Source organism: Aquarana catesbeiana, linkage group LG08 (assembly GCF_042186555.1).
Source record: "Aquarana catesbeiana isolate 2022-GZ linkage group LG08, ASM4218655v1, whole genome shotgun sequence".
Taxonomy (NCBI): Eukaryota; Metazoa; Chordata; class Amphibia; order Anura; family Ranidae; genus Aquarana; species Aquarana catesbeiana.
This window is the reverse complement of record NC_133331.1, coordinates 71,753,590-71,767,532: the sequence shown is the minus strand read 5'-3', so window position 1 is coordinate 71,767,532 and position 13,943 is coordinate 71,753,590. Positions and strand designations below refer to the sequence as shown.

At 44.8% G+C, this 13,943-nt stretch overlaps 1 protein-coding gene across 1 annotated transcript in view; it reads left to right on the top strand.

The window, feature by feature from the left end:
• The window catches only part of LOC141105835 (ephrin type-B receptor 5-like), a 113,220-nt gene that overhangs the window by 69,012 nt on the left and 30,265 nt on the right, over positions 1-13,943 (top strand). Inside the window, exons 7-8 of the mRNA XM_073595966.1 lie at positions 11,687-11,846; positions 13,784-13,901. Of these exons, the coding sequence (XP_073452067.1) occupies positions 11,687-11,846; positions 13,784-13,901 (278 nt within the window). The remainder of the gene's footprint in view (positions 1-11,686; positions 11,847-13,783; positions 13,902-13,943) is intronic.

The following is a 13,943-nucleotide window of genomic DNA, read 5'->3' as shown; positions in this document are numbered from 1 at the left end:
TAATCATCTGCATTGTGTAAAAAAGGTATTTGATCTTGTATGCACAGATTCTCCTCTTCTTCCACTGACTCCAGAACATGTCCAGAAATGACAGAGCCTTTGGAGTCAGACTGCACATGCTCAGTTTGGTGTGTATTGCTAGAGTTTTTTTTTTTCTTGGGTTCGGTGCATGTGATCAGCACAGGGCCAATCAGCACTGTGCAGACTGAGGGTCAGGGGTCCTGGAGCCTCATAGGACAATCAGAGTAGAATGAAAACTCATACAAGCTTTAACCAGACACTGATAGATGTCACAAGACTGCTATTTACTCCTGATGAGAAAAGGTATTTAGCAGTTTATATTTACTAAAATAATTGCATTTCCACGTTCTGTGTACTGTGGGAAACCAGATATAGTAAATGCAGGGTTCTGGGTTTAGTAACACTTTAACTGCTCATTTTTTTTCCAGGGGAGAGTAGAAGGCCTATATTCACCTGATCCCCCATTCCACCAGCGAACAGTGCTCCCCTACGATCCAGTAGTGGACTGTTCCTGACATCCCCACATACAGAGCAGGGCTATGAGCCTGATGACGTCAGGAACAGTGCACCTCACAAGACCACGGAGGGGGATTGGAGGACCAGGTAAGTAGATTTCCGTTCTCCAATCCCCTAGACAAAAAACAGCGATTAACCCTAACAGTGTGGGCACAGCCCTACTGCAAGAGAAAACTTTTTTTTTTGCCTGGAGTTGGGCAATAAACTTCACATGACCCAGGACTGGAGTGCATTTTTTTGCATTTCGTTAATCATATTTGGGGTAAACAATTGATGAAACACAAGCTGTAGTCTGCATTTGCACCAATGGGATTTGGGCCAGCCATACGGTTCGAATCTTGGTCGGTTTAGCAGAAATCGTCCGAGATTCGAACCTTTAATGGGCAGGCTGAATGTACCAAGTTGATTGATCGATCAACTTGGGTACAACCAGCCTGCTGGATTCTCTTGCGATTATTGCTATAGCAGCTAGCAATTATCATTGTCTTCTCCTGGCGAGGACGGCTTCCCCCGCCCGCCCCTACTGGGAGCAAACAATTGCTTGGCAGCAGGGATTTCCCTGTCAGCGCTGTCTGTGTTGATGGGGGAGTCATGCAAATTTCTTTTCTGCAACCTGTGTTGCAGGAAAGAAATTTGCACCATGTATGGGCGGCCTTAAGCAATAGTTCTTTTATAACCCAGACACATGTGATGTGCATTCCCTTAAGGTGGACTTTTTCTCCGATGTTATCACAAAGCCATGTTCAAAGTACTGCTGGGTTGGACAGATAAAAAGGCTGAAATAGCTTTCCTAGAGCAGATGTTGCCCCAGGCTACCCTCAGTGCTGCCTACATATCCGCAGGTCTAGGCACTCCAATCTGTTGAACCATCATAAGTTTCGGTTCGCACTGAATTCTATGCGGATTAGATCCAATCCGAAAGGCATATCATCTGAAAAAACATTGTTTGCTCTGAAAGCCATTCACATCTATGCGGTGCGATTCTGATCTGGTCACAAAAAGGGCCCTGTGCGGGTTCAATGCGAATGTTATCTCCAGCTATGCCAAATCCCCTCAGATATCGCATTAATTCACATTAGAATCGCACCTGAAATCGCATCAGATTTGTACCACATCAGTGTGAACCGAGACTAAATGGTGAGATGACTTGAGCCATGTAAGAACCATTGGGGAACTGTTTCTGCTGATACAATCAAGCTATTCCACAGTCAAGAACTGGTTCCAATAATTTCTAACCTGAGTCCAAGTTTTTTTTAAACTGTATTATTATTATTATTATTATACAGGATTTATATAGCGCCAACAGTTTATGCAGCACTTTACAATATAAAAAAGGAGACAGTACAGTTACAATGCAATAAAATACAAGAGGCTTAAGAGGGCCCTGCTCATAAGAGTTTACAATCTATTAGGGTGGGGCAAGCGGTACAAAAGGTTATAACTGGGGGGATGTGCTGATGGAAGTGATAAAAGTTTTCAGGGATCACCTAAAGGCAGCCAAAGTAGGAGATATTATACATAAAATAAAGTCAGCTCAAAAAATCCAATATTTAAAAATACAAGCAGCTGAACACTGAAGGTAAACATAAAAAACCTCAAAGTACATAAGATGAATAAAGCAGTGCAGCGCTATACCCAGAAGTTCAAATATTACTAATAAAAGTCCCTTTAAATTTAAATCCAAAAGTTGATAGAGAAAAGGTCTCCTCTGTAGTGGTCTAAGTGCTCATGACAGTCCATGCAGTGCTATACATCCGTGATTCCACCACCAGCTAGCCAAAACGCTCACCTCAGCATATGGACCCCTGAGCTAACAGACGGGTCAAAACAGCATTTACCACTCTCAGTAGATAAATATGGAGACTTGCATGGGCAGATGGTCACACGATATAAAGGCAGCACTCAGTAATTGATGATCATGTTCACATGCAATAAAAATAAGAGTACATAGTGCACACTGTGTGGCTAAGAAGATCACCGCTGATGAAGTCCGGATGTGGACGATACGCGTGCGGGAGTTCCTTGGACATCACTGCAGCCACCATTACTACTTGACGTTATCCTTTGATGCCATTTTACCTTTATCCCAGCACTAGGGTGTAGTGCTGTGTATGTGAGTACATGACTTTTAATAAATGTGATCTTCTTAGCCACACAGTGTGCACTATGTACTCTTATTTTTATTGCATGTGAACATGATCATCAATTACTGAGTGCTGCCTTTATATCGTGTGACCATCTGCCCATGCAAGTCTCCATCTTTATCCACCGAGAGTGGTAAATGCTGTTTTGACCCGTCTGTTAGCTCAGGGGTCCATATGCTGAGGTGAGCGGTTTGGCTAGCTGGTGGTGGAATCACGGATGTATAGCACTGCATGGACTGTCATGAGCACTTAGACCACTACAAAGTAGGAGATAGCCAGACTGATTGAGGTAGAGAGTTCCAGAGGATGGGAGAGGCTCTGGAGAACTCCTGAAGACGAGCATGGGAGGTGGAGACAAGGGAGCTTGAGAGCAGGAGGTCTCGAAAAGAGCGGAGAGGATGTTTTGGGTGATATTTGGAGACAAATTGTAACCATCCAGCCCAAATTGTAGCACCCGCCTAGGTAGGTGCTAGAATTAATGTAATATAGTTTTTGTTCTCCTGCATAACCGGAGAATTGCTAGGGAAATAATTAAAGCGGAGTTCTAACGACTTGTAATATTTTTTTTTTTTCAAAACATTTCTTAACCTCCCTGGCGGTATGATTATTTCGGATTTTAGGTGCTGAAAGCGGTACAATTATTTTGCATGGAAATTTGGCGTTTTATATTGTAGGTCTGTAAATCTTAACAATAACACACTTAAATCTGTCCAAACAAGAGTCTAGTAGATATCCCGGGTATGATAAAGTTTGAAACACAAAAACATAAATTATAATATAATAAATAAAAATAAATAATTAAAAAAAATTTAAAAAAATAGTAATAAAATAAATTTCCCCACAATTCACTATCGCTCAATTCTGCAAGTGTTCTAATTTACTATCGCTGTTTTCTAGCTGGTCTAAAGCCACTTTTGACGTAAAGGGACACTTTTTGGTTGCTATGGACAATCTCCAGTTTCCAGGCAGAAAGAACAGTGTATATCATGTAAAACTGCATGCAGGGCATGGGCCAGAGCACTGGGGACAAAAGGGATGTGAAATCATTTCATACAGTACTGTAATCTGTAAGATTACAGTACTGTATGTGTTATGATTTTGACATTTTTTTGAATTTGCCGCCAGGCTCCGCCCCCGTGCGTCGCGCCGCTCGCAGGGAACGGAGCCTGGCACAGAGAGGCTTCGGAGGAGGACGGAGCCCTCGGACACTGCGGGGGACATCGCAGGATCCCGGGGACAAGGTAAGTAACGCCGCCCCAGGATCCTGCAATGCGATCCCGAGTGTGGCTCGGGGTTACCGCTAATGGTACTGAATTTTAACCCCGAGCCACACTCGGGAAAACCGCCAGGGAGGCTACGGTCATAACATAGACATTTAACACCCACATCTTTAGAAAAATTCCTCCCCCGACGTCCGGTTTAATATAAGAAATCAACTTATATCATTGCTTCCAGGCCATTCCCATATTGCTTTTGGGCATTTGAAGCCCACAAGCATAATGTTCTGGGATACGGTGCAGCTGAGCGACCAGCATGCAATGCCCGTTCTCGCACAGGCGCATTTTCAAAGTATCGCAGCGCCATCAACTTCTCAGGTTGCCATCACAACGGGCGTAGTCGTCGGAAATGCCCGCTCCGTTGTGATGGCAATGAAGCCCTCGGCGCTGCCCACTGACTCCTGGGAAATGATGACAGATATCTCCCAGGAGCAGTAGCGAGCGGAGTCGCCGAGGGAAGTGACATAAGGAGCCGCGGTGAGGAAGGGGAAGATTTGAAGGAACCACATAGCAACAGGCATGAAAAGGTAAGTTTAAAAAACATTTTTCTCCAAATGTCATTTATTATATTATTTGCTGCACAGTAAAGATTTTTTTTTCTACGGGTGGAACTCCTCTTTAAGTTCTCTGCTTAAGAGGGAGATCTGTGATCAATTAGTGTAGCCAGCTCAGTGTGGTCAGTTGTTGGTTGGGTTTGCCTCTGGCCTTCCCTGTATCCAAGTGACCTAGGAAGGTTCTGGATGAATAGGTGGATGCTATGCAGAACATGGCATGAATATTAATGCCACTCCAGCCTATCCCAGGGAGGGCAGCCCTAAAGAATGCTGGGAAAGGCTATTTATTCTTTGGATGCACTGAGCACAAGGTCTTTCCTGGAGAGGAGAGTTCCAGTCTGGGAGGGGACATGCTGCCTCTCCCAGGCACCTGCTGCCATGCAGCCTCGGGTGGGCACCCTGAGGGCCTGAAGTCTGAGAAAGTGACCCTGATTCTACAGAGAACTGGCTGAAGGGCTATCTACTGTATTGAAGATCTGGTCTGGTATCACTGGTATAGAGTACCAGGAAGGAGGCTACCAGCTCTCCCTGGACATTTTGTGAGTACAGACAACATAACGGATCCATATAGTCAGCTGAGGGTCCAGACAAGGCAACACTGGTTAGTGTTCTGAAGAGCTTGTACAGCTGCTGCTACTTCATTGGACTTTTCTCAGTTTCTGCTACTTTTGGACTGCCAAGAACAGGAGCAGTCTACCATAACTGGCTTGTGTTCTGAGGAGCTTTGTCCAGCTATTCCTGCTAATAAGGTGCTTTGCTCAATGCTGGAACTTCTTTGTTGCTGCTGCTAAGGAGAAGTCTTCATTCTGTATCAGCAAGAACTTCACCAGAGCTTGACTGAGAGATCAGTTAGATGTGCTCAATTGTAAATAGTACTATTTTTATGGAGTACCCCACTAAATCCCCTTCCCTAACCATGTTCTCCAAAATAAAACAACTCCAAGACTGGTCATTGAAGACGAGCGGAAGAGTGTGTGCACCTGGCTGTGTGAATCTACTTTGTGCCCAGCTGCGGGGCAAAAGTGGGGAATACCTGGGAAAAATACCACCGGCTCCTAAGGGGGTAGCACTACATAATATACCCGAAAAAAAGGGATCAGGCTTTTGCCTGCGTTTAATAAACAGGGGCATCAATTATTTTGTGTACTTTTAGGTAGACATATACATATTATGAAATAAGACGGCCCCCAGGGATCCTGTGGAAGGGTATTAGTGAGCATGTACACCAGATATGAAATACAGTTGCTGAAGCTAAGCCTACATATGGAGCTGGCATTGTGTACCTCGTCAGGTTGGGTGAGAACACCAGGCTTGTAATCTGTCTATTAGTGTATCCCTGAGGTGTTCAGTAGGATTGAGGTCAGGTGTCTGTGCAGGCTACATGAGTTCTTTCACATTGTGTCTTTATGGATCTGGCTTTCTGAACATGGGGCCTATGTAAGCAGGTGCAGTTAGCTATGTTGACAGTAGGTGGCTCTGTACCCAGATAGTGGCTGGTCACAGCAGACATTGTCTTAGGTGCTAGGTCCCTTTTAGGTTGAGCCCTCCTGCAGTGGAGTCAGGGGTGAGTCAGCACCCATATATAAATCGGGTAGGGAGAGATACACTCTCTTTCAGGGCATGGGAGCTAAACACCCCACATCTGTGAGAATGTAGTCAGCACATGTAGGCCCCAGGGGCCGGGTGGAGTGGAACTATTCATAGGAGAAGCCAGCTGTAGTAATTCTGCCCCTTATGGAGGTGGGAGCTAGGGCAGATTGAAAAAGGCCATTTAGGCCAGGCTGGAGATCCCTATATGAGGCTGATTCCCTGGAGAGTTACCTAGCAAGAGGTGACTAGAGAGAGCACAGTCCTGTGAGTACTAATGGCCCTGGGTAGAGAAGGGTCTGAAAGGGAGATGGATGATAAAGTGCTGTTCTATTTCTTGTGTGGACATTCCTTCCTTGGGGATGTAAAGCTCTATGGCCGGGAATGTCATGTGGATGCCTATGGCAGGAAGCAGGGAACAAGATGGCCGAGGGTTCGGCTTCAGCAGGAGGAATGATGTCCTAGTAGGGCTGGAGCAGGGATAGGGACTTATGATTTGGTACCAAAACCAGGCAACCACGAAGCCCTTTTTACAACAAGTCATACTTAAACAGAAAATAGCATTCCTAAACTGTTGACACAAGGTTGGAAGCACACAGATGTCCATTATGTCTTTGCTGTACAGCGGGTGTCGGCAACCCATGAATCAGGATCTGCCAGTCGATCGCGGCCAGGTGACTGGTAATTCCTGCCCTGAGCTTGCCAACCTGCCATCTGTAGAGCAGTGAAGAGCGGGGCCTGCATCATCAGAGTGGGCAGGCAGCTGCACACTGGTGGTGTGATGCAAACTGCACTCTGCCTCTCTGTATCCAGCATAGGAGCAGGCAGCACCAGGAGAGGATGGTGCCCTTGGAGTAGAGCTCACATGTGGGGAAAGGGGAAACATCACACTCCACGATAAGTGCTTCGTTGTTGAAGAAAGCCCAGGACCTGAAACACTCACCAAGTGAGCTGCACAGGAGGCAACACACTTCTCCAGCATACTCTGCCCACCGGCCACTGCTCTCTCAGGTCCCCACAGTAAATCCCGTGCTCAGCCAGAGTGGTAAGCTGACAGCTACTGTATGCTGTAGAATTTACAATTGTGCCAATGGCTGTGTCACCCTTCCCTCTGTTTTCTGGGTTGTGCGTAGCTCCCAACTGTCCCTGATTTCTAGGGACTGTCCCTGATTTGGAGCAATGTCCCTCTGTCCCTCTTTCTTCCTCATTTGTCCCTCATTTTGGTCTGAGCTACTATATATAGTTGTATATAAAATGCACTTTTTATCTTTAAAAAAGTGTTTCCCTAATGCTAAATCTTTCATCCAAATTCTAAATTGCTGCATTTGTAAATTTTAAAAGCCAATATAAAGGAATAGTAGTGGTAAAAAAAGCCCTTGTGGATTTAAAGTGGTGTTCTGGCCGAAAATTATACTTTTTAAATAAAAATACCCCTATAATACACAAGCTTAATGTATTCTAGTAAAGTTAGTCTGTAAACTAAGGTCTGTTTTGTTAGTTTATAGCAGTAGTTTGTTATTTTATAAACGTACAGCAGGCCGTGGCCATCTTAAGTGTGGGCATCTGAAGCCAGACTGTATTTCTTCCTGGATCTCATCCTTGCAGATCTCGCACATGCTCAGTGCAGCACAAGCAGTGTAATAGGTTTCAGGTCAGGTTTCCATAGCAACGGCAGTGTCAGAGTAAGTTGCCACCCCTTCCCAGAAGGCATTGCAAACAGGAAATTATGCCATAGGCCGCGGCCAGGGAGGAGGAAGTGAAAAATGAATACAGCAGATATACAGTAGGTGCTGAGAAAAAAAAATAAAAAAAATATCCAATTCGTTTACAGTGCACAGTTTAGTGAGGGATGCTGAAGAGTTGTAAAAGTGGGTGGAATTCCACTTTAAATAACCTTTTCTTTTGGTTAATTCTCCTTTTAAGGGGGTGTGGCGGGGGCGTGTCCTATGCCTATATACGTTTGCTAGTAGGTGTCCCTCATTCCCATCTCAAAATGTTGGGAGGTATGGTTGTGAGTGCTTGTGAATGGGGCTGCTCTGCAAGCACCCTGCAACCTTCTGCAGTACAGTGATCAAGGGGTTAAAGCTGATGGTAAATAGGCCTTGTATTGGCTCCTCACCACCTGCTTTAACCACTTGAAGCCTGCACTGGCATGCTGGGGCATTTGCGGAGTGTCCCCAATTATTTTTTTTTGCAGCCTATTTATTTAAATGGATGCATATTGCCTCAGGCCGCACAAAAAGTAGTACAAACAGTACATGCACTACTTTTCAAAAACACACTGCACCAAATCACATGGTATGGCAGTACCATGCGATCTGGTGCAGGCAAACATACCGCATTTGTGATCTGCTTTTGGGGTGCCGTTAACAATGTATTGGCACCCGTAAAAGCAGTGTGCTTTGCAGTGTAGGGAAAGCGCACGGAACATGTCTTTCCCGCACCGTGTTCTGCTGTGAACTGGCAACAGACACTGTGCCTGGTGATCTTTGACTTCTCCCATGTTGTTTATGTAGAATCCCACCTCTCTAATGACTAGTACACATTAGGAATGAGCCGAACACCCCCCTGTTCAGTTCGCACCAGAACATGCGAACAGGAAAAAAGTTTGTTCGAACACGCAAACACCGTTAAAGTCTATGGGACACGAACATGAATAATCAAAAGTGCTAATTTTAAAGGCTTATATGCAAGTTATTGTCATAAAAAGTGTTTGGGGACCTGGGTCCTGCCCCAGGGGACATGGATCAATTAAAAAAAAGTTTTAAAAATGGCCGTTTTTTCAGGAGCAGTGATTTTAATAATGCTTAAAGTCAAACAATAAAAGTGTAATATCCCTTTAAATTTCGTAGCTGGGGGGTGTCTATAGTATGCCTGTAAAGGGGCGCATGTTTCCCATGTTTCGAACAGTCTGACAGCAAAATGACATTTCAAAGGAAAAGAGTCATTTAAAACTACTTGCGGCTATTGCATTGCCGGTCCGACAATACACATAAAAGTTCATTGATAAAAACGGCATGGGAATTCCCCACAGGGGAACCCCGAACCAAAATTAAAAAAAACAAATGACGTGGGGGTCCCCCTAAATTCCATACCAGGCCCTTCAGAAGAAGATGAAGAAGAGAAGAAGATGCCATGGGTGCGGAGCGGCCCGAGGAGAAGAAGATAGATGACGCCACGGAGGAGATGCTGGACGAGAACACTGGAGGAAGAACCAGAAGAGCCAGAAGAACCAGAAGAAGAAGAAGATGAAGGAAGATAGAAGAAAGAAGAAGCATTTAAATAAAGGGATTGTCAAAAACTGTCTCTTGTCATTTTTAACATTTTTGACAGTTTTTTAGTGAAATGGTACCATTACCATTTCACACGGGGGGGCCCGGGATCTGGGGGTCCCCTTGTTAAGATTCCAATAAGCCCCCCGCCCGCAGACCCCCACAACCACCGGCCAGGGTTGTGGGGATGAGGCCCTTGTCCTCATCAACATGGGGACAAGGTGTTTTGGGGGGCTACCCCAAAGCACCCTCCCAATGTTGAGGGCATGTGGCCTGGTATGGTTCAGGAGGGGGGGTGCTCTCTTGTCCCCCCCTCTTTTCCTGCGGCCTGCCAGGTTGCGTGCTCGAATAAGGGTCTGGTATGGATCTTTAGGGGGACCCCACGCCGTTTTTTTTTTTCAATTTTGGCGCGGGGTTCCCCTTAAAATCCATACCAGACCTGAAGGGTCTGGTATGGAATTTAGGGGGACCCCCACGTCATTTTTTTTTTAAAATTTTGGCTGGGGTTCCCCTTAATATCCATACCAGACCTGAAGGGCCTGGTATGGAATTTAGTGGGACCCCCACGTCATTTTTTTTTTTAAATTTTGATTCGGGGTTCCCCTGTGGGGAATTCCCATGCCGTTTTTATCAATGAACTTTTATGTGTATTGTTGGACCAGCAATGCAATAGCCGTGAGTAGTTTTAAATGACTTTTTTTCCTTTGCAATGTCTTTTTGCTGTCAGACTGTTCTAAACATAGGAAACATGCGCCCCTTGACAGGCATACTATAGACACCCCCCAGCTACGAAATTTAAAGGGATATTACACTTTTATTGTTTGACATTAAGCATTATTAAAATCACTACTCCTGAAAAAACGGCCGTTCTTAAAACTTTTTTTTGCATTGATCCATGTCTCCTGGGGCAGGACCCAGGTCCCCAAACACTTTTTATGACAATAACTTGCATATAAGCCTTTAAAATTAGCACTTTTGATTTCTCCCATAGACTTTTAAAGGGTGTTCCGCGGCATTCGAATTTGCCGCGAACACCCCAAATTGTTCACTGTTCGGCAAACTTGCGAACAGCCGATGTTCGAGTCGAACATGAGTTTGACTCGAACTCAAAGCTCATCCCTAGTACACATAATGAGATTATCGGATGAATGATTGACCTTTTTTTTTTTTTTTTGCATGCTAGTTTCGTATTGAAAATGAAGTGGTTACTAAAGTTATGAAAATTCTCCTATGACAGAATACAACTTCAGAAGTGATGTAATGTGAAGTATTGTATTTGGATTGTATTTTCGGACGAAAACTGTAGTGATTAAACGAAAATCATACAATCTGGTATTGTATGAGAAACACTTTCCTCCTTGCCCCATCGAATAATTTTATACAACCTGTCCTGATCGGATCTCGAAGGCTGTGTACTAACGATCAGATTATCATATGATCGCTTTGAAAGCAGTATTTTTTGTACGATTTTCTGATCATGTGTACTGGGCTTAAGGTTGCCTACCCCTGCTGAAACTTAGTCATTTGCAGTCCATGGAATGTGATGGTAAGTTGTCCACAAAACTGTGGATATATATTGGTTGTGATGGTTAGGTGTCTTCATGCTTTTGACCATATAGTGATTGTGATGGTCAGGTGTCCACAAACCTTTTGGCATATAGTGGTTGTGATGGTTAGGCGTCTTCGTGCGGTTGACGATATAGTGATTGTGATGGTAGGTTGTCCACAAACCTCTTGGCATATAGTGGCTGTGACGGTTAGGCGTCTTCATGTGGCTGACGATATGGTGATTGTGATGGTTGGTTGTCCACAAACCTTTTGGCATATAGTGGTTGTGATGGTCAGGTGTCCACAAATCTTTTGACATATAGTGATTGTGATGGTCAGGTGTCCACAAAACTTTTTGCATATAGTGGCTGTGATGGTTAGGTGTCTTCATGCATTTGACAATATAGTAATTGTGATGGTAGGTTGTCCACAAACCTTTTGTCATATAGTGGCTGTGATGGTTAGGTGTCTTTGTGCGTTTGACGATATAGTGGTTGTGATGGTCAGGTGTCCACGAACCTTTTCGACATATAGTGATATTTAATGGTTAATTATTCACAAACCTTTGAACATATAGCGGGTGTGATTGTCAGGTGTCTATATTCTTTTGGCCATATAGTTAAAACAACAGTTTAAAAAACGTAATAACTTCATAAACTTAAACAATGCAATAAAATTGACCTAAACCACTCTAGTTTCCCTGTAAGATGCCCTCACCTATGTTCTATAGTACAATGCTCTTCGTGATTGTTGGTTCTTCTTTCCAGGCTGATGAGGGGGAGTCTTTGTCCCTTATCAGTGAAACAAATACAGCTACAGTTGGAGGTCTCAACCCCGGAGCGATTTATGCCTTCCAGGTGAGAGCCAGGACGGAGCGTGGCTATGGGTCCTACAGCGGGAACATGTACTTCCAGACTCTGCTGGGCGGTAAGTGTCCCCACGCATCTGGTGTTATCCATAGTCTGCTGAATAATGCACGTCTCCTCATTATAGGCCTCTGCTATATAGCTGAAAGCTCAGTGATACGCAAAGACAAGGGAAGCAATTAGCGGAAGAGGCTGAGTTCAGCGACAGGGGATGTATACACAACTATGACATTTACCGGCTGCGAGATCAGTACCCCTGTCAACTTGTATTTCTCGTACGGTGACGCAAACACAATGTGTGTCATGTCCAAAGAAGTCAGAGATGTTGAGCAAAGAGCGCAAGCATTCATCAAAACAGAGGCTGTAGTGTCCTACATTATGCACTCAAAGCCAAAGTGCCATTCTGTGGAAATATTGTTGACAGATGCACATAGAGTATTAGCAATATGTTCTTTGCTTTTCCAGAAGATTCATGCAATACCTCCCCAAATGTTTTTATCATTAAAGAGACCCTGTTAGTTTCCTAAAAAAAAAATCCAACTGTCAGCTTCCTGCAACAGAAGAGGTCTTCACCTCTCTGGAGGCTTGTGTCTTCTACATCCCTTCCATTCCAGTGTTGCAGCCTCTGTCAGACTCTTCAGAATTCGACATATAGCAGATAAGAACCTCCAGTGGGCTAGCGTTTTACTTAGGGTCAGATCTTTGGCTTTAGTGGAGTGATGAGTACAGATGGGTCAGTCACTCTTCAAAGCAAATCTTTTTAGCATTTATCAGCTCTATTCTAACTCCAGGGAGAAAGGGTTAGGGCAAAGGACGTCCATGTGATGCGGCCAACTCTGGAAGAGGGACAAAAAGTACTAACAGCCTCCAAAGGCGGGGGAACATTGAAGCCAAACCAGCATCCTGGGATTCCAGCTCTTGGCTTCAAGTAACTGGGTGGTCCAGCTACCAATTCCATGGGGAGAGGTCACCATACTTCAGTCAAGGACCAACTTCTACCCAGCTTCTCCAATATCCCACTTAGGCTAAAGTTCCTCTATGATGCTTTAGTCTCCCTACCCAGCACTCTCAAGTCTCAATCCCAGGCATCTTTCCAAACACAGGGTCATCCTCTCTAGGCTGAAGGCATATCACTACATCCCTATCCAGGCAGGAGGCTTGCTGTAAGTTTGACTTCCCAAGGGCACTTCTAAATATTTATACCCTCTCTCAGCCTGCCCCTTTGACAATGGCAATGACAATGACTAGTGGTTGGCCAGGGAGACATAAATATTCATTGTGGTCTCCCACACTATTGGCTGGGACACTCCCAACAAGCATCAGGCAAAAGCAAACAATAACTAGAGTTTAGCAGAGAATCACAGAAAGTGTAACAAACAGGCTTAGGCTTTAATAAGTCACTCCTGCTCAAAAATTATACTTACCTAGGTGGATGTAGCATGGGCTTGATACTACATCTGTCCCCCTAAGACTAAGACTGAGAACCGAGCGATCAAACACCACTGATCGCTTGGTTCTCAGGGCTCAGTGAACAGAGAGCTGGTCGCTTACTGGAGCGCTGAGCTGTGGAGGGGGTGGGAGCGGCTGGCTCTGGCTCTCAGTGGCTCGCTGAGAGGCTGAGCCGGGTGCCGATCCAGGGTTGCGGGCAGACCCTGACCATATTGTCACGATTGCAGCCGGCTGCGGGATTCAGGCTTGCTATGGGTGCACTCAGTGGGGGGGGTTGGGGGAGACAGCAGCGCCGCAGAGAACCCTAAAAGAGGAGGATTAGGACTGCTCTATGCACAACCATAGCACAGAGCAGGTAAGTATGACATGTTTGTTATTTTATTAAAACTCAGTGAGCATTTACAAACACTTTAAGGCAGAGTGGCTACCAACATTTTCTTAAATGTTGAATACCAGCATACCCCTCCATGGTCCCTTTTATGACCCCTGCTTCACCACAGAACACAGCAGTGCTCTTTTTTTAATGTAAAACCATTTTTTCCCTTGTAGGTAGTGAACAGGCGGAAGTATCACAAGACAAGCTACCTCTTATTGTTGGATCCTGCCTGGGTGCTTTGGCCTTCATTGGAATCTCCATCATGCTCATCCTTATCCTTCTCTTCAAGGGGTCAGTACAAGACATAAATGCATATTTCAATATTTATCAAGT